At 41.7% G+C, this 19,852-nt stretch overlaps 1 protein-coding gene across 2 annotated transcripts in view; it reads right to left on the bottom strand.

Annotated features, from left to right (window-relative positions):
- shq1 (SHQ1, H/ACA ribonucleoprotein assembly factor) overlaps positions 1-19,852 on the bottom strand; it is a 39,832-nt gene that overhangs the window by 8,126 nt on the left and 11,854 nt on the right. For both annotated transcript variants that reach the window (XM_062395114.1, XM_062395105.1), the window contains exons 8-11: positions 18,718-18,875; positions 18,122-18,175; positions 12,130-12,253; positions 6,862-6,982 (exon numbers count right to left, since the gene is read on the bottom strand). In XM_062395114.1, coding sequence (XP_062251098.1) covers positions 6,862-6,982; positions 12,130-12,253; positions 18,122-18,175; positions 18,718-18,875 — 457 coding nt within the window. The remainder of the gene's footprint in view (positions 1-6,861; positions 6,983-12,129; positions 12,254-18,121; positions 18,176-18,717; positions 18,876-19,852) is intronic.

Here is a 19,852-nt window from a genome sequence, read left to right as displayed (position 1 = left end):
AAATACAGACTTTATTCTGATGATGAGCTTGGTAGGAAACTTTAATTGATAAACAGCTGTTAAAACTATTTATCCTAACGGGACATGAATGCAAAGTTTCAATGCCAACCTCGTGGAGGCACTACATGAAAAGTCAGAGAGCACCATGAATATCTGCACCAAACTTGATGTCAGTGGTTGTTGAGCATTTCTAACCTACAGAGTTGAACTGATGAGAAACTGAATTTTCTGATTAAACGTACTTTCCAAATCAATCTGAGTTCCTCGTCTCATGTAAATTGTTCAATCTTCATGCACTCAGCTCATGTGTCAACATGTATAGCTCATGTGTCAACATGAGCTGAGTAGTCTGAAGAGGTGACTTACCACCGAAACCACTGCATTCTTTAGGCAATAAGATCAAGCAATTTGTGGCTTCAGTGTGTTACAGTTTTTTTAAAACACTGACTACAGGATATGAAGACATTAATGTAACCTCGACTGATCAGGATGAGTGTCTATAGGCTGTATGGAGACTGTTTCGGTCCCAGGCTCTATAAAATCCCTGTGAGAATTCGCTATAGCGAGACTAGGGCAGAAGAGCCTCCTGCAGCACAGCCACTTCAAAGACTGCCCTGTATTCTCTTTCCCCCGTGGGAAGTCATTATTGAGTTAGCATTGGAAAGGCGCGCTTGTTTTCTCTCCCCTCCCTTGCTCTGTGGTGGGAGAAGCTCAGCCTGCGGTGAATACAAAGGCTCTGTCCAGGAGGGGGAGGGATAATGTTGTACACAATCCAGTCATTACTACACCGCTGTTGTGGCTTGCCTTCATTAAACTGAGGAGGGGTGGCTTTTTCAAGGTTGGAGAACTTCTGGCGAGACAAAGACCGCTCCATCTGCCAGAGTCTTTAGATAGAAATGGGAAGAGCGAGTGTATGTGTAGGTTCTGTGTGCATGTGTGTCAAAGAGCCAAGCTAAATTACAATCTCACATTTCTTTCATCGGATTCGTGTTCATTGAATAAGGCGAGTCATTTGCGTGTCTGCGCTCTTGAAGACATTTCAGATAAAGCTTGTCTTCTGATGAACAAATCTGTGTAATTTGAGCACCAGATTTCCCCTGTGTAACTCGCAAAAGGCATCATTCACCAGCTGAGGGGGATGAAAGCGGACACAGGGAGACGTGATCCGTCAGTGAGACTGAACACTGGAACAGTCCGAGGCACTGGATGCAACTCCAATTCCAGAAATGAGCAACACAGATGTATTTACTCAGCTAGCCAGAGCTGGAGATCATCTTAGTGCTGCATGAGAAAAGAGTTACTGTACTGTAGAAACACTGACACAATTGTTATACTTGTGACAAAGATATCTATCTATCTAATATATATGTGACATACTGTATGTTGAAAGAATTATTTTTTTTTACAAACAAAATCTTATTTTTGTAGCTTTGGCTGTCACCCTGCAGGTATGAGAAGCACCCTTAGATCTGAAGGATTTGGTTTAGTCAATTCTTGTTTTCCATCAGGATAAATTATAACTATTTTCGTCGACACTCCAATCAGCCTCAGCAATACTGCAAAGATTTGCCTGCTGACGCAGCAATTTGTCTCTCCTCTCACTAGAGTGGCTGCTTTTTCAATAATTTCAATGTGACCATTCAGAACAACAAAAGACACAATTGATTTGGACGAGGTCGGACAACATGTCACACAAACTACTTCTTTGATAGTATTAATTGGCCCTATGACCAACTATTAGGGTGCACTGGTTTAGTTTTACTTCTGGTTTAGACAAATCATCTAAACAAATCACCTGACTGTCTTATCACTGTTGTAGAGATGTTACCATGCTCTCAGATCTTGGCTATAACACTGGTGAAAACAATATTATTATATTATCATAGGCAGTAGAGAGAGAAGGGGCAAAACTACGAAGATGAAACTCAGTTTGTCAACCTTTTCCTTCCAGGCATTTGCTGTTTGTTGGAACAAAAGTCAGAATGTAGTAGAATTTTAATGTGCCTCAACAGACAAGGTTTTGTTGCATTTACCACTTCATCATTTAGGTTAAAAGTGGGGCTGAAACTTTCATCAACACACAGTATTTCCACTTATCGCAGGCACTGGACTGGTCTGTGCACAAAAAAGTCAAAGCCCCCAGGCTTGGATCTGAAAGTTCTTGGTTTTTTAACGAACACTTCAGCTTGCAAAGTTAAAATCTTCAGGTCGAAATTGCTCTACTGTTGGGATCGTAGGCTTGCTCTCATCTTTAGAGTTGAATTTTTAGTTATTCAGTCTGTTTATATCTCTATGAAGGTTATAGGTGGGTGTTTAATACAGCCTCATCTAAATGCATAGCCCTTGTGAGGCTGCAAAGAGAGTAAAAATCCAGACAATATAATTGATTATTGAGTAATAAGTGGAGTGGGCCCTCGGAATGTGGATAGAGGAAATTATGCAAACATGGTGTGTAAGTCTGTGTTTAAGATGAGCCTGTGTACTCAAGACAGAAAGCTGGAGAGGCATCATGCTGGGAGGAAATCTGTACTACTTATCCCCGTTAGCTGGGAGACATTTGTGTCTTTGTTCTCCCCAGCGGGGCCTCGAGGCTCTCCTTCATTGCTGAGGCTAACATCAGATAGAGCAGCCCCATTATCTGTTTCAAAGCCTCCAGGACGGGTGTTTGACAGCTGTGTGAGGATGCCTGGTTCCAGGGAACATCTGGGTGTCACATCAGCTGTGCGGTTGGGAGGGGGATCAGAAAAGCTGCCAGGCTTGGCTAGAGCACAAATCCCCCACTTCCTTCCACACAGGGAGCATTACACCACAGAAATAGCCTCAAACGGCTAATTTTAATTCTCCAGTAAAAAGCCCTTTGGGCACAATTGAAAACACCTATTCATAAGTAGCTAAAGGGAAAATCTGCAGTAATAAGAGACTTGTGTTTTACAATCACACAGAGACGTGTACTGAGGTGAACTGAACAGCCTCGCTCTGTGGGGGGTGGGTGGGTGTTACACAACGCCAACACGCACCAGTGCACTTCCAAGGCATTTGACCACCGGTGTTAGCTGACACGCTGACCCCGAGTTTGACCTTTTTGCCCCGAGACGTTCCCAGTTATTACAGCTCCAGATGCTTTTCCCTGCGGGGGATCTGCCGACAACCCTCACCAAAGGCATTGTCGTGCACACAATGCTGAGGATGAATGAGAAGAGGGAGGAAGAGAGAGAGCGTGTAGAAAGCCTGAGGGCTGCTTCATTCTCCAAAAAGAAGGGAAAGGATGAATGTCTACATCTTCGTTTTGGCAGCCTCTTTTGTTGTTTGCATGTGGTACAACACACATTATTTTTCTTTCGTTTTTTCCTTGTACTCCATCTCTTCAGTGCAGCCAACACCCATTGTTTCTGACGACTGTTTACACACCTACCATTCACAACTTCTTCAGTACTAAATGTTAAATCCATCCCTACAATTTTTCCAAGCCTAAAGAACAAAGTATGAAAGTCAAATTGACAAGGTTTCAAAAAGTCAAATTCACTCCATAAAAGAGAAAAGAAAAACCCAGAGAGTCAGTTTTCCCCATGCAACGATGACATCATATGGAAACTCACCTCAAGTTCCTCCTCTCAGATTCACCCTGGAGCACATCACTTCTAAGCCTCCATGCTTTTTTTCAGTTAGAATCTAATTGACCCATTTAATAAGGGTGGGTGGGTGGATTTTAAGAGAACCTGCACTGAAAAAGGAAGTTGTAGCCCTTCTGATTTAACCGAGGTACTGTAACACAACACCAGGCTTATAAGCTTTGTCTGTGCTGGCTGCCATGAATCTACGTTGGCCTCGCTCCAAGCTTTTTGATAAAGGGAGCGAAGACAAAGAGAGAAAGTGAGGCGACTCGCTTTTTTTTTGTCTGCAGTCCAGCAGCTCTGCAGGGGCTTTGGCATCTGAGGACCTTCAAAAGGATACACAAGGCTAATGGACTGGAGACGCTGCTGCTCCATTTGGAATTATGATCTCTGCTAACAATTCGGAGATAATTAGGATTGGATGGGTGTGCGAGGGCCAAGTTAAAACTGTTTCCACAGAGGAAGAGTGTGTTAAAAACTGGAACGATCACCACCACAGAGAAAAAAAAAAACTCGAGTTCCACATGACTGAGACAATGCAAGAGCAGTTGGTTTGAGTTTGCACTCTGATTCCTGTGCGCAGGGTTCTCCTCTGACTGTGTGGGAGAGTAAAGGAGGGCGCCGGCCTCGGCGCTTAAATCACGCTGAAGCCTTTATGAGGTTGTAAATTTGAGACCGATGTCTCGGCAGTCAGAGGAACTTTAGGAGTTGAAATGCATGTGGGACAGCGAGGAGACTAAATAAATCAATCCCTGAGCCAACAAACACCCATTAATCGCTGTGTCCATCATGCACAGCTGATCACGTCTGTCTCACTGTTGGCGGGGAGTGACAAGATACAGGGATTGCATCCGGGGGGGGGGGGGGGGGGGTATAGATTACATCTCATTTTACCGCCCCTCTTACAGATACAAATCAGTTAGACGAGTATGACAAATCCTGCACAGGGGAGTATGTCACACTGAAGGAAACAATGGCTACACAATCTGTCATCAAACCTGTCAGACGACACAAAGGCGCTGTCACAACAAACCGCATGTGTGATAGGCGAAGATTGTCTGAGTGAACCTGTCGTTCCAAACATCAGAGAACGGGCCTGGTTCTCTTGTGTTGCGTTGTTTTTATACATTTTTTTACATTATCAATTTACCAATTCCAAAAAATGACTGTCTGTCTTTGTAACACATATTTCGTGAACCATTCTTATCCACTTCATCAGCACGTGTACTCTTAATGGCCGGGGGAAGGAAAGTGTTGAATTTGGTGAGATTTGTTATATTTCAACTTTTCTTCTGTGAACTCAGATAATCTACAGAAGCGCTCTGCAACTTGGTCAATTCCCAGGCAGATAATTTCAATGATTTTGTCATTTTTATTTGTTCCGTTCGGTAAATCATTCAACATATTTATAAACCACACATGAACAGAAATAAAGTTTTTGCAGAAGTAATTGAGTTTCATTATATAAAAAACATTGACTATAAAATCTTCACTGCAGAAAAACCAGGTAGGATGAAAGTTTGATTGAAACTTCAGTCTGCACCAAAGTAAACAAACTATAAAACGTGACAGTAAATTGTAGAAGTGTAGAAGGAGGACTCTCTAATGACAAGGACTTATTCTGAAGTAGCTCCAGAGCATCAACACAGGACAATAGATCAGTCAACTCCAAACAGGCAGGTTTACAATGGCCACTGCTATAACAAACACGGGAACATACTTTCACAAACCACAACTGGAGACTGTGTGGAATGTCTATGGAACCAGAACACTCATACAACAGAAATCAATACAAGCTTTGGTGGCTCTCTCTCGAGTGGTGGGAGGTGATAGAAGTGGTTTTACTGATCTCAAGGTCTTTTTTCACAAAATGACAGTTAACATGACTGCCTACAAAGAAACGTTACTTCGCTTTCATTATTGAAAGGAAGAAACGACACATGAAAGATGGAAATGTAACAATTCAATCACAGGTCAGTGCTACCACAGAGGGCTAATCCATTTAAGGATCGATGTGGGGGTGAGTAGGATGTCAGCACATTAGGTCAAGCTGACATTTAGTTCCAATGCACTGCAATGGAAAAGAGAAGGGACAGCGGGAGGACAGGCAATGGTCCAATGCCCCTCAGCTCGGAAGAGACTGATTGAGAATTTCCGTGAGCGAGTGAGCCTCAGCAGCTCTGGTTAGCTACGGACGAAGATTAAGGGTGTGTCTTCTCCATGGTGCCTGTCCTAAAGAGAAAGAGATCAAACAACCCTAAATAGAGCTTCTGATTTCTCCCACACATTATGACCACTGGCACCCATAGTTTCTATCCATCCATCCATCAAGAGCAGAATTCAAAACTTCTGCTGGAAGAATGTAGAAATAAGAATTTGAGGAGAGAGAGAGAGAAAAACGGCACTAACTCCCAGTGGCCCTTTTATCGTGTCTGCATCTGGGCGCCGGGCCTACAACATCAGGCACACATTTTTCAACTGGGCTTTTTCCAGACGAGCACACCACTTGGCTGAACCCTTGCCAAGAGTAAAACAGAGCTCATTACTGAGTAATGCACCCGAAGGCTCAGATTTGAAATGTGTAAGTAATTGTAAAATATGTGCAGGGAGGAGGAGAGAGCCATCAAACCTATATCATCGGAGGAAAAAGTGCAGATTTTGCAAGATTGGCTTGAAATGCAAGTGGAGGATTACAAGAAGGGAGAATTTGAGAGGCCCCAGTACACACGTACACACGTACACACACACGTACACACGCACGTACACACACACACACACACGTACACACACACACACACGTACACACACACACACACACACACACACACACACACACACACACACACACACACACACACACACACACACACACACACACACACACACACACACACACACACACACACACACACACACACACACACACACACACACACACACACACACACACACACACACACACACACGAGAATCTGCAGCGTGCGGCTGGCTCTTTGAGATTCACTGATAGCACTTTTGACACAAGATAATGGAGACGATGGCGTTTGCATCTATCCCTGGCTTGGTCACTCAATTGTCCCTGCTATGACGAATGACTTGTCTAATCCTCTCCTCTAAGGCACTGATGCATCATGGGGGCTGAGCGGCACTTCCCTTGACTCTGACTCTGCAGTTATTTTCTAGGTGAAGGTCTCCGAGGTGGGGGGGTGTGTGTGTGCGCATTGATTCAAGTGTGCGCTGGTGAACTTACTTGACCCTCTGGATCCAGATGCAGTAGTCTGTGATGTACAGATCGTTCAGTATGTAGGCCGGCTCGTTCTCTCTGAAGACTTTGTGAATATCCAGCAGGCATTTGAGGACACCAGCTCTCCCTGGGCACAGGAACACACCGTGGCAGGCAAATGGAAAAACAGTGTAACAGTGTTATTCTCGCTCAGTATTAAGGATGACAATGTACTCCAGCTGCTGGCAGACACAGCATGAATCTAAAAGCTTTTAGTCATTGTTCCATACATAAAAAGGTACAGGATCAGAGGAAAACCCCAGTGAGCTGCACAGTAATTTGATCCATACGCTTTAAGAGGAGTTCCTGGTTAAGAAATGGTTCATCTGAGACAAAGAAGCCAAAGAAGAGACAACTATATTTTTGGCATCAGTTCTGTCAATTTAATGATGGTTCTGTTCAGACTCTTTCAAACGCGCGTTTGCTTTCATCTGTCAAAAATAGCACTGAATGTTTTCTGATGATTTTCCACTTGACATCTATTCTAGTCCATCAATTCAGCCATTGTGCAACATCATAATCGTTCTAATCCGAATCCACTTTTCCTGTGATCTGACAATCACGAGAGCCTGATTCTCACATTTCAAAGACGTCAATAATTCAATCCAGCAGGGTGATGAATGATATTTCAACTGTGAACGGCACCAGGTCACTTATCCACACAGTTCATCTGTAAAAATCATCTGTATTTTTGTCTGCCACTCAAGAAAATCAAGTCAAAACTAATGTGTGGCCCCAAATGAGGAGTCTTGTTTTACTATTCATTAGCAGTTTGTGAATCTTATGTGTGTCTCTCTGTTACAAGCGCTCAAGCTTGAACGTTTAGTGTAGATTTGCCACATCTGTTTTACAGCTTAAGCCTTTTAATTACTTGAGTGTTTTGCCACTTTTCTAGTGTGAAGACATTACAGCTGCACAGCATTAGTATGTAGTATGAAATATTTACACAGCCACTGCCTAAAAGCCTGCACTCCGAGACAGCTTTTGAAATATTTTTGAAATGTGATATTCAGTTTATGCTTTATTTTGATTTAGAAAATTTACGAGACAAAATAAGGCTACGGCTGCACCAATGACCCGAGATGCCATGACGCCAAAAAATATTGTCCAGAAAACAAACAGATTAAACGGATTACTTTGTTGCCACACCCTCTGGTTGAATGCAAATGTCTTATGCCAAACAACATGTGTTTGTGTGTTTCACCATAAACAAAATTCCCTTCACCTCCGTGGAATTTTGGGTGGAGGCAACGGAAATTGTGATGAATATCTCAAAAACCTCTGCACATAAACCGCGACTATGTAGAGTTAGAGGAGGAAGGAAGCATATGCTTTTCAGAGACTAGGGTGAACCTACTCTTTAAAAAATAATCAACTAAATTAACAACCTTACATTAAAGCTGCTGTCAGACCTTCTGGTTATTCGGGCTGACACCTGTGTCAATGTGCTGTAAATAAAAACGCGAACCCTCACATCACTGCCCTGAGATTTCTGTGTTGTTGCCTGAGCCGAGAATCTCTCGCTGCATTATTCATACATGAAAGACAAACTCCAAAGAGTCTTTGTGCCCACATTCTCTGGAGTTCATGTTTGATTGTGGCTTAGGATTTGCACAAAAGCTGCTGGGAACATTGGGAACATGTGTTAAACAAATTGAACACATTGATCATGCTTTCTTCTAGATATTCAGGCACTCTTCAGGATTTAATAGAGAGTATGGACACTGCTTACACTGACAAATATTTAGTTGTTTGTTAAAATCTTGTTGTTAAAAGCTGTGTCTTAAGTTAATGGATATTCCATGTGATACTTGTATTCAGCATGAGATTTACAATGTAATTAATTAAATTAAAATTATTACATAAAGGCTTGATTGAAATAATCTGCCAGCCATGTAACTATCCAATATGTTTATGTCTTCAATGATGGGGGGCTTTTAGCTATGATTCACATGCTGTCAGCTGCACTTCGGCAATGTGTTTAAAATTGTTTTAGCAAGCATTCAACACCACAAATGCATCACACATGCAGAACTGAACAAAATCTTTGTAACTCTGACAAATTACTTTTTCCTAAAGTATAAAACAAAACAAACTCCCAGAGTACTTCTCCCTCCAATCAGGCATATAAATAGTATTATGATGTGGCCAACAATCCACTGAGGGCAAGAGAAAATGCCCCTCTCCACCTCCGCAGAGATGGTTGGCATTGTCCAGAGACATTCCAGTCCAATCAAAATAAACAGCACACTTGCAGCGAGGAAAAGCTTAAGCAAACATTTGGTTCTCATTTAAGTGTGGGATCATATGCAGGGAGATCTGCTCTCAACTTGAGGACTTGGATTATGTGGGGAGAAAACACACTCGCTTCCAAGATTTGACTTATTTTTAACGCTGAAGTTGTTGGTAGAAAATTAGAGGAAAGGTTGCTCTCTGCACCAGTTCACCATTGTGGTTCTTGGTGAAATGCCCATGTCAAGTGGGGAAGGTGTGTTAATTAGGCAAAAACAGATTATCTAATGAGCGGGGGGGGAGAGGAGGAGCACGTGCAGTCCAAAAGTGCTGAAAGAGCAGGCTGCAACAGACGCAGTGTAGGGTGGACCTTAAAACAAAGGTTGCTGTGTCTTCTGGACAAAACTGTAGCGATTCCAAAAACTGCAGACGCAGCAAAGCGAAAATTGCTTTTACTGAAATTGTAATTTTTCTCTTATTCCGAGCTTTATTTCCAAAACATCTGTAAAGGATTATGTGGTTTAAGATTATATGTTTAATATATTGATATATTCTATTTATATTAATATATGGAACACTTAGTGAGTGGGACCAACACATAAAATATGAGAAGAGGTGTAACCAGCTTGGCATCTGTATCATAGCCTGTATACATATTATATATTTTTTTAATCTTACGTAAAATATCCAAATGTAATTTGACCACACTGGAGTTTTTATTAATAATCAAATACTTTGAATAATGTGAATAGGTTTGGTTCTCTTAGTCCATTTGGAAATGTGAACTGAAAGATTGTATTAGTTGAAGTACTTGGAGGTGGGGATAAAAATAACATAGAAATTTGAATTTTCTTCTGGGTAGACAATTCATTTCAATTTCTGAAATCCAGGCTAACTGGATGTGTCATACCTTCTAGTGCTTAATATTTGTTTTCTAATGATTTCTAATTAGTCATCCCATCAGCATTTTGGACATGAATAAAAGCACATCATCTGCAAACAATTTGATACACTCATTGGTTTAATGACTGAACACAGCCCTAGTGTATTAACTGTTGGTTATATTGATAAAATAAATAACCTTAGGGATCAAAAATATACTTTTCTGAATTTGAAGGCATATTCTGACTGTTCACTTTCCAGTTTCTGAGAGCAAGAGCATAGGCGTCTTTGAGAGAACAGAAATAGCAGCAGGAGGAGTTCTGCATTCATCTGATTTTGCCACTAATGATAGTATGCTTGAAAGGTAAGAGAGAAACATCTTCATCCAGTGTCAGATCTAATGTGTCGGTGGAAGTTCAGCCATTGCAGCTCTGCCAACAGACATCACTGTCTCGATCACTGCTATTCAATTGTCTACTTCAGTACATCTAGTTCAAATAACTGTATTCAATATCAGCACTTTTTTTTAAATATTGTTCCTCTCATTCGTCATTTTTCCCTGTCACACGCACACACACAAAATCCATGCATCTCATCCAATTAAAGATCTCCATCATTCTCCCTTGATTTTCCATATCTAGGTCACAGAGCTTATTTGACCTAAAATTTGAATTCCACTCATTTAACTGCACTAAACATTCCCTGCTCTCCCAGAAGATATTCCATTACTGGTGCATATATTCTCTGAATGACTGACAGATGTGGTCCTCTGTTACAGATCCATCCACCATGCATCTCTGCTGACAATTCTCATCTCGTCATGTCAGTGTGATGATGATAGCAGCATGACCCTGAGGTCCTCCCTGCCCGCCCCTCTGCTCCGCTGCACCTACCCGCTGGTTCTGTAGTTACAGTCACTTAGGCGGCAGGTGAAGGAGCTCCTGGAGAATCCTCGCCACGCAGCCAGAGGCTTGTGCAAATATTAACCCACGGAAAACATTTCCTCCGAGGTCTTAACCTTCACGCCTTATCCTGACAAATTTAATTAGTGTGTGAAATGCTGTGCGGAACCCCCCGCCCTTGCCAGGCCAAGTCTGTTTGGGGTTTCAGTTCATTAAGTGAAAGCCTTGTTACTCATACACTTGTAAGTAATAACGTTAATTAGTCTGGTATTGACATTAAGAAAAATAATAGAGAAATCATATTTTTCCACCTTAATGCACTGACATATATAAACAGTCATATCTTATCAGCTGGGCAGACAAGAGACTGAGTATGACGTTATATGACCTGTCGGGAAACTGGAACAATCAGACAACCATTGTCTCAGTGTTTCTTATGCACAAGATAGAAGGTAAGGGAGAGGAGCATGTCAGACTGCTGTTTCACTGCCTCTCCTGATCAGCTCATCTTCCTACTTAATCATACGAGGAAATGCTAATCCGGAGCTTAAAAGGCCTTTAATTTGCTGTCATTTACCAGCATTAAATTCATCAAAAGCTGGATAATCTCAGCCCTCACGCATCCTGAGTGTGTTTACACTGCAGAGTTTCATCTGTCCGTGGGGACTCTTGATTCAAAGATTACTCTTGGCTTCAAGATATCAAAGTCAACTGGCCGTCCTCAACTAATCCACATTTTGCTCCCTCGAGGAGGTGCGAAACGGGCCACTCTCTCACTTAGATGGAGCAATATTAATTTGATTCTCATTAATTATGTTTAACTCCAAAACCGTGTGTAAGAAGGCTGTTTTTCTACTAGGCAATGTACCACAAAAGCATGCTGACTCTCAGGCTGTCTCACATCGACCTGCATCCCACTGCCTCCAGGCAGGCGGCAGACTCTGAGCCTTATTTACATGTATAAACACTGCTCAGACGAAACCACAGGGTGGACAAAATCAATTCACACTAATTAGCAAAGATCATGTGTTCACAGTGGAGTGAAATTATTCCACATTAAGAGGTTTGATTTAGCTGAAGCTGATGGCTTTAGTGCAAAAACACAAAGATCACAGAGACTCCAAACTAACGGACATGTGGCAAACGCTGCAGGGTTACAACCAGTCTGCAGATGTCAAAGGTCACTGTGCTAATGTGTGTTGCTGGAGCAAACCCTCACCTGACTGAAAAATCTTAGTTATGTCACGCAGTGCTGCAGAGACCAATGCAAAGTGTCTGTGGAGTGGGTAGCTCAAAGCCCTCCGTCCAAACGACACCAGGACCTCTTGGAAGGAACCGTATGTCTGGAAAGGAGAAAACATTCAGTCAGACAACTATCCAGCATAAAATCACACCATGGTTTTGTTCAAGGTGACAAGTAAGAAAGAAACTAAATGGATGACGAAACCCTTGAAAATTAAACTTGAGGTTTGAACAATGAATGGGTTTGGCTGATTAATCGGTTTTAGAGAAAGACTCTGCTGCTTCCTTAGTTATGCTTAGATGTACATCATTTATTAGCTCCACTCACTCAGCGACCTGCCATAAATCAGTGATAGATAAATTGCGTTTTATATGTAGACTACTTTAGAGATAGTATCTGCTGAAAGCAAATATCCCATCTATGAAAAAGCCTTCAACATGTGATTTTGTCATTTAGGTTGGAAAATGTGGAATAAACCTCTGCAGGCCCAGGGTGCACATTGGAACAGCTGATTTTATAGCAAGACTGACCAGTGGGGATCATATCTTAACCCACCCGTTTTCATTTTTCACTTTTACAAGCTTTTATTTCTACCATCATTTCTTGGTTTGTGATATAATACAGGCAGACTCGGAAGAAAAATTGCAAATAATTCGACCACTTAACTTTGCATTAGTTAAATAAAACATGTTAGGATTGTCCTCTCACTGGGAATATACACAAAGATGAATTGTTAAAACCTCACAAAACCATGAGACACACCAGCATCCACACAGGAACATTAAACCCACTGACGAGGCACGATGAATTAACAGATAGGAAATAAAGTTTTATCAATATGGACATGCAATACCAATTTTCAATGGGTAAAGGTAGGTTAAACAAGTAATTCCGTGTATTTTAATGGATACTTAAAGTTGCAGTGTGTAGAATTTAGTGACATAAAGTGGTGAAGTTATACAAAATATAAAAATAAGAAAAACTGTGGTTAATCCATCAGATATTGGAAATCCACTATCTGTCGACCCCTGAAAAAAAAACTGGCAGTCATGGTATAGTTCTCCTCTTTTACTGAGTTTAAAGTCTGGCTCCCATTGGAGTGCATTACAGTGGTTGGTGCTCTAATTACTCCTAACAACTCCTCAATTATAGAGCTGGCAAAACAGGGGCTCACAACTCTTAAACACCTCTGCAGCCCTGGCCAATTAATTGCTGCTTCTCTTTAATCACTGCCTTCACTCTCAGATTTTCTCTACACTAATGGACACACAGCCTGCAGACAGAAACAGAGATTTTCATCCCTTGTTTCTTCTTTTCTTTGTGGCTTGTTAGGGATGTGCTGGGAGATAGTGTGTGTGTGTGTGTGTGTGTGTGTGTGTGTGTGTGTGTGTGTGTCATTGGGGATCACTCTCTCCCTTGGGCTTGTTTAGTACGAGTGTAAATAAGGTCTGCTGCTTCTGGGTGGGGGTGGGGGGAGGGGATCGCAGTCACACCAGTGCAGTCAACTGAGGACAAGTAAACATACAGCAGATGGAAAAGAGAGGGGGGATGGAGAATGTTGGGCATAAGCGACGCAAGAGCGACAGACAGTGGGAGAGTGAGGAAGAGATAGCACGGAGGGAGAATGGAGAGAGGAAGCAGAGCTGATACCGGCAGTGAAACACAGACAGACAGGCAGTCAAAGACAGAGCGGAAGCCATTGTAGAGCAGAAAGTAAAGGATAAAAGAGGAGGAGGAGGAGGAGGAGGAGTGGGAGGCGGGGAGCAGAGCATTGAGCGAGGTGGTGTGTCAATAGGAGCTGACAGCACTGCTGACTGAGTGACGAGCAGTAAAAGGCTGCCAGGCAGGTGGAGACTATTTTTTACTCTAGCTCTCAAATTGGGGTCAAGGTCTCAGAGAACAAAATCGTCCAATGATGAAGCAGACACTTCACTGCTTCACTGGCTTTGCTGTAATTAGCAACAAAATGTGTCGTAGATGATTTGATTTCAGGAGAGGATCTTGTGTTCACGTCCCAGCACCTAACGAGGACGCTCTGGGACACAATCAGTCGGAAAATATTTAGAGGTGCCCTGTTGTTGCCTAAAGCATGAAAACACTGGCAACGGCCACTAAATAATAGAATTAATTATGATGGAGGTCAGTTTGATGACCTGTCCGGGATGTACATCACTACTCGCCCAATGTCAGCTGGGAATTGCTCTAGGCCCCCCGAGACCATCATAGAATAAGCGTTTTAGAGAATGAATATGAATGAGTGGATGGATGAATGGATGGATGGATTGATGGATGTCATGAACACCATGCTTGGTCAACTGAACAAGATGTGGTGTAGCCTCTATTAACTGTCAGTTGAGATTTCACCATTATTTAAGGTTGTACATAAGGGCTTATGTGTTAGTGATGTGATCATACACACTATACTTGAGACAGACCTTGGCTATAGATAAAAAGTGGAAGGAACCATTTTGGGTAGTTTTTTTTCCAGAGATACAATGTTCAATGATCAATGTTAAGCAACATAAAATACTGAAAATTGAAATAAAGAATGGGATAAGCACATTCAACCAACCATCTCTCTAACTCTCTACCTAGTACTTTTGTTGTGTTATCAACCTTGAAATCATCACGTTAAACTATAAATCAAAACATAAAGGGGAGGTGGTTCCCCATTTAACTTGTTGCATTAGGATTAACATTCATTCAGATGCCAGGCACAAAATGCAGTTTGTAGCAACATGATTTACAAGTGAGATATAAAACCTACACTGATTTTACAAAACTCAAACTGCAAAAAGTACAATATAAAAGAAATGTTAAGAAGCCAAATTCCACATTGTTCTAAAGGTATTTCAATAACCAATTTTACAGAGCATCTAGATAAGTTTACCCAGTAAACCACAAAACCTCCTCAGGGCCTCAGTGACATTATCCAAAGTACTCAGTAAACTGTCTTCTGTCAATAGACCCCAAGAGTCATAGTTGATCTGTACTCATGTTCATGATTTTAGACTGGAAATGGTTATAAATTGAACCATTGTTTAATATTTGATCAGTCAAAATCAAATAGGGAAAAACTGAGTCCGGAAGTCTGTTTGACTTTACAGAAAAACTAAAAGAGGGGATCATAGAGAGCAGGAGGCAGCAGGACAAAGATGTAATGAGCTGAGAGCACATAGAGTAACTGTCATGGTGACCGAACTACGTCCTGCAGTTTCGGCTAGACAGTGTGAGAGAGAGAGAAAATCATCCATTACTTCTCACATTTATTTAATTTTCACCTCATGTTGGATGGAGAATATTTCTAGTACCATCACACTTAACCCCCTTTTCCATCAACACCTGTTAACATCTGTTTTATATCTGCAATGGGAATTAATCACTCCCAGGTCAAATGACACAGGTTTTTAGCAGCTCTGCCTTTGATCAGCAGTGATCGAAACATGACACCTGGGTGAACAGGCTAATTTCTTCTTCTTTATCTTTATTAAGCAATCTATACGACAATATATATACACAACAATATGATGCACTTTGAGGTTCCAGGCATTGGCGTGTAAAAACAGAAAGGTAGACTAATGGCCCAGGGAAAAGGGTCAATTGTGTTTTTTAGCATTAAAAAAAAGCATATACATAATTTTGATGTAAAAAGAGGCATTAGCTTCTCCCCCAATTAACTAATCTTAAGTGTAAAGATTAGCGTGTGGCTTATCCTCACAAACACACATGTACATGCAGACACCCACAAAATCACACTATTGTGATATGGCAGTTTGTGAGCAGACGGGCTGCACACAGCACCTCTCATTTACTCTTTGAATTGGGAACACCTGTTAGTGCTATTATACAGGTTACGTGCCAAGTCCAACAACTGACAACTCCCCCGCAGGTCGCATTACAGGCTCGTCTCAGCGCACAGACCTGGGCTGTTTATTTCAGAGCAGTCTCTGATGTGTCTTAAAACATTACGACAACTGTCAACATATTTACATGTGTGAAACTGAAGTTCTCTTCAAGCACCTCGCTAAATCCTCTCAGAACACATCCAAACTATAACACATCAATCACAGGAGCCAGTCAAAGCAAGTGTGTACGGTGGCAGCTGCTCATTCACAAGTCATATACTTACAAGAGGATAATAAAAGAGGAGCTGAGCTACTACATCTTATGATATTGTTTGTCATGTTCACATTGCAGGCATTTTAAAAAGGCTCACACCTCAATGCACTCTGATTTATTACTAAGTTTGTCAACATGATACCTGTAGTTCTGGTTAAAGAACAAAAGCTATAGTTACATTAACTTTTTTTCTCAAGCATTTCTTTGCCAACACAAACCTTAGTCCAAGAGCGAAAAGACTCAGTGAGAATGTCAAGGTGTCAAGAGGAAAGTCTTCAGAGTTAAAAGCTCTAGCAAGAGTTTTAGTATAAACTATACTGCAAGAAGACTCCAAACATCTCATAGCTGCTTCTACAAAAGGGCATATGGGAGATACATAACACAAGATACTGTATCCTAGTGTAATTCTAATAACCTGTCTCTATGACAGCGCTCAGACCTGGTATTAACATTTGTCCCGAGGGATCCGATCACAAGTGGACAGCACCACGTTCTGGTCTGAACACACTCAAATGCATCCTGAGACCTGATCACTCAAACCACATGTTTAGGCGTCTGTAGCGCACGTGACCACATTCTTTTTGCTTTGAATGCAAATGTGTCCCAGGCCACATCCAGTATGAAGGACCAGCTGTTCAGCTGACGTCTTCGGACCCTTCTACAGTTTAAACATATTTTTCCACTTCAGTGCCCATTCGTTGATTTGTTTGTTGCCACCACTACAATATGAACTGACCACCACAAAATGATTGACGATCGCAGTTAAGTTTGTACTCAGGAATAACAGCGCATCTCACCGGGGTGGTGTGAAGACCTGCGCCTTTTCTAAATTCTGTTACTTGATGGAAACCAGTCCCATCCGGTAATGGGCGGCTGTCCGGAAAAAAGCAACAGTACTGAAGTCTGCTATTCACTTGCATTACAAACCAGAAGGAGGCATGACTTAATGTTAAGAACTGACTTGAGAATTTTTGTAGTTACTTAATGGTAAAACTGAGTTTGTTAGTATTTTTACTGCACCAAGGTTTGGAGTCTGGAAGAAAACCAGCACTGGTGAAACTACAGTTTGGTCTGATGCAATATGTATTTTAAAGCATCCAAAATATGGGTGGAGAAAATAGAAATTTAAGACGCACACCCGGAGCACCTGATTTATCGCTAATACTACTTCTGACTACTGCTGATATACCACCAAAACTTTTCCATCTGTTTAAAGGAGGTTTTAAATCTGCAGCAGTGGGAGTTTCACCAGGAGAGACAGTGAGAGGACGCAAATCAAAAGATGCATTGTGAAACAACTTTATCGGAACAAAAAGCAGCAAAGAACATACTTAGTTTTTTTCACAATATAAGCCTTAGTGCATTCATATGAAGAGCATTCAAAATATATATATATAAAAATTGTTCTGAGGGGCAACAGAATGACAAAGTTTATGATAATTGTATTTTTAAATGTATTTTTAATTGAACTGACAACATCCGGCTAATACAGATTTCCTCAGACGAAGTCTTGTTCTCATGAGATTAATTGACACATGCGGTTTCAGAAGTATCTTCTCTTGGATCGGTTCACTCTTTCATCGACAGTCTATTAATCACCGGACAATTCTCAAAATGGCTCGGCATCAGATCTTATTTATACAGTTCAGATAAACTGCAGCTGAGTTTGTTTATATCTGCAGTTTCAATCTAAATCCTCTGAGAGAACTTTCTGCTCTTGATGGTTATGTGTGAGAGGTTTTAAAGAACAATCTCACCAACCCGGAGCTGCAGATGACAAGAAACCTGACACACAGAGTGAATCATTTACCGCAGCACATCATATTTCCTCATGCAATAACTAACTCACCTCCAGCCAGCAGAGAGTTCCGCTGAGTTTTCTGATTGTCCACGGTGACTCCACCTGCAGGGAGGAGGTAACCACTCGTCTTTACAACAATAACATACAGGAAACAAGAGATGGAAAATACAGCACAATAAATCCTGTGTGAAGAGCAGCTGCTCAGATGCCTGTTCAAAACCTAAAACAGAATACAAGTTGAAATAAGAAGAGGGACTTGTTTTGGCCTCTCTCCAGATTATAAGATCCCAAATGGAAATTTAAAAGATCACCCTTGATAGATTTTGTTGTCACAGCTGGGCTTTAATTCGACAATGTTGTATCAAATATCTCTAGATGAATCACACATGCTACGAGGCATCTCTATCGAAGAAGTCAGCCTCTCTCACCTTGTCTTTCTGCACCTACCGAGTCAGCTACCTCAGAGGAATGACACAATGAGGTCTGAACTGAGCCCTCGGATCTGCTGGTAATCTCTTAAGGCTCTGAATGAAATGGAAGGGGGTCTAAAGGATTTGAGGATTGAGGGCTTTGTCAACCAAGGCTAAGTGCCGCTCATGAGGAGCTGCCTCTTCACACATACACACACACCCACACACACTCACATTGTGCTCTCCCTCTGTACAGCGCACGTCATAGCAATAAGCCAGCAGGACGTCGGCGAGGCCGAGCCACGCTTGGTGACGGGATGTCTTGTCCAGCAGGAACGAGCGGTTTGTGAACTTTCTCAGCTGCTCCTTCTCGTCATCAGTGAATGATACAGCTGCATGAGGACAAGGATTTTACAGTTAGATGTGGTGTTTAAAGTCACCATAAGTATTACTGGTATATTCTGAAAGAGCACAGAACTGGCCTGTGGTTTGCAAAGGAAGGAACGCATACACTCGTTTGAACACATAAGCCATTTTCAGACATGAACTAGAGAGAATATCTGGATGTCTATCAGACATGAATGACGCAGCAGGAGGAGATTCTCCTATCAGATGAGGGGTGGCGCCTGAGTAGAGCACAGGAAGCAGGACATAACGTGTTCATTCTGCTGAGGAGATCACGTTTTTCTTTTTCAGCACAAGAACTCTGGAATCTTGTTTTCTTTCCAAGTTGATCAGTGTCATGCATTTCTATGGCTCCACTTCCTCAGCCTCAGATTATTGTATTCTATTTGTTTATTTCAGTTTTGCGCCCAAAAGCGCACTGTGAATTCTCTGTATAATCTCCTGTGTATTCTCAAAGGGCTCACTTGGACATTATTTGGACCTTTCACAAGGTGCTGGTAGGGAAACGCCTGAGAATTTCTGCTGCAACTGACTTTGACGTTTTCAAAAACAAGAGGAGCTGTATGTGAGAATGCAAAGAGGGACTGTCTGACCTTCTCCATCACTTCACTTCATCCTTTAAACTCAAATTTCCTTCACGAGGTAGAAAGACAAACTAAGGACTGAAACCAACATGTATGAAGATTAACAGCGCAGTGTTGCATTATAATACTGATAGAATAAAAGAAGCTTAATATAGGGCCTACTTAAAAATTACAGCCACACTGAGTGAGTGTGCATCATCCTCGTTTTAAAATCACAGCAGGAATCTATGAGTCCCAGTATAGAGCTTTTGACCTTACCAGATGTTTCCCCTGATGTACAGTTGTGTGTATGTGTGTGTCCCCACACAATTGTTTCCACATTTCCTAGAGAAATCAAGAGTTTGCCTTTCACATATAAACAACGCAGCAGAACCTCTCAA

This window comes from Platichthys flesus, chromosome 2, assembly GCF_949316205.1.
Source record: "Platichthys flesus chromosome 2, fPlaFle2.1, whole genome shotgun sequence".
In the NCBI taxonomy this organism is placed as follows: domain Eukaryota; kingdom Metazoa; phylum Chordata; class Actinopteri; order Pleuronectiformes; family Pleuronectidae; genus Platichthys; species Platichthys flesus.
The sequence above is the reverse complement of the archived record's forward strand: the minus strand, read 5'-3'. Positions and strand labels throughout refer to the sequence as shown.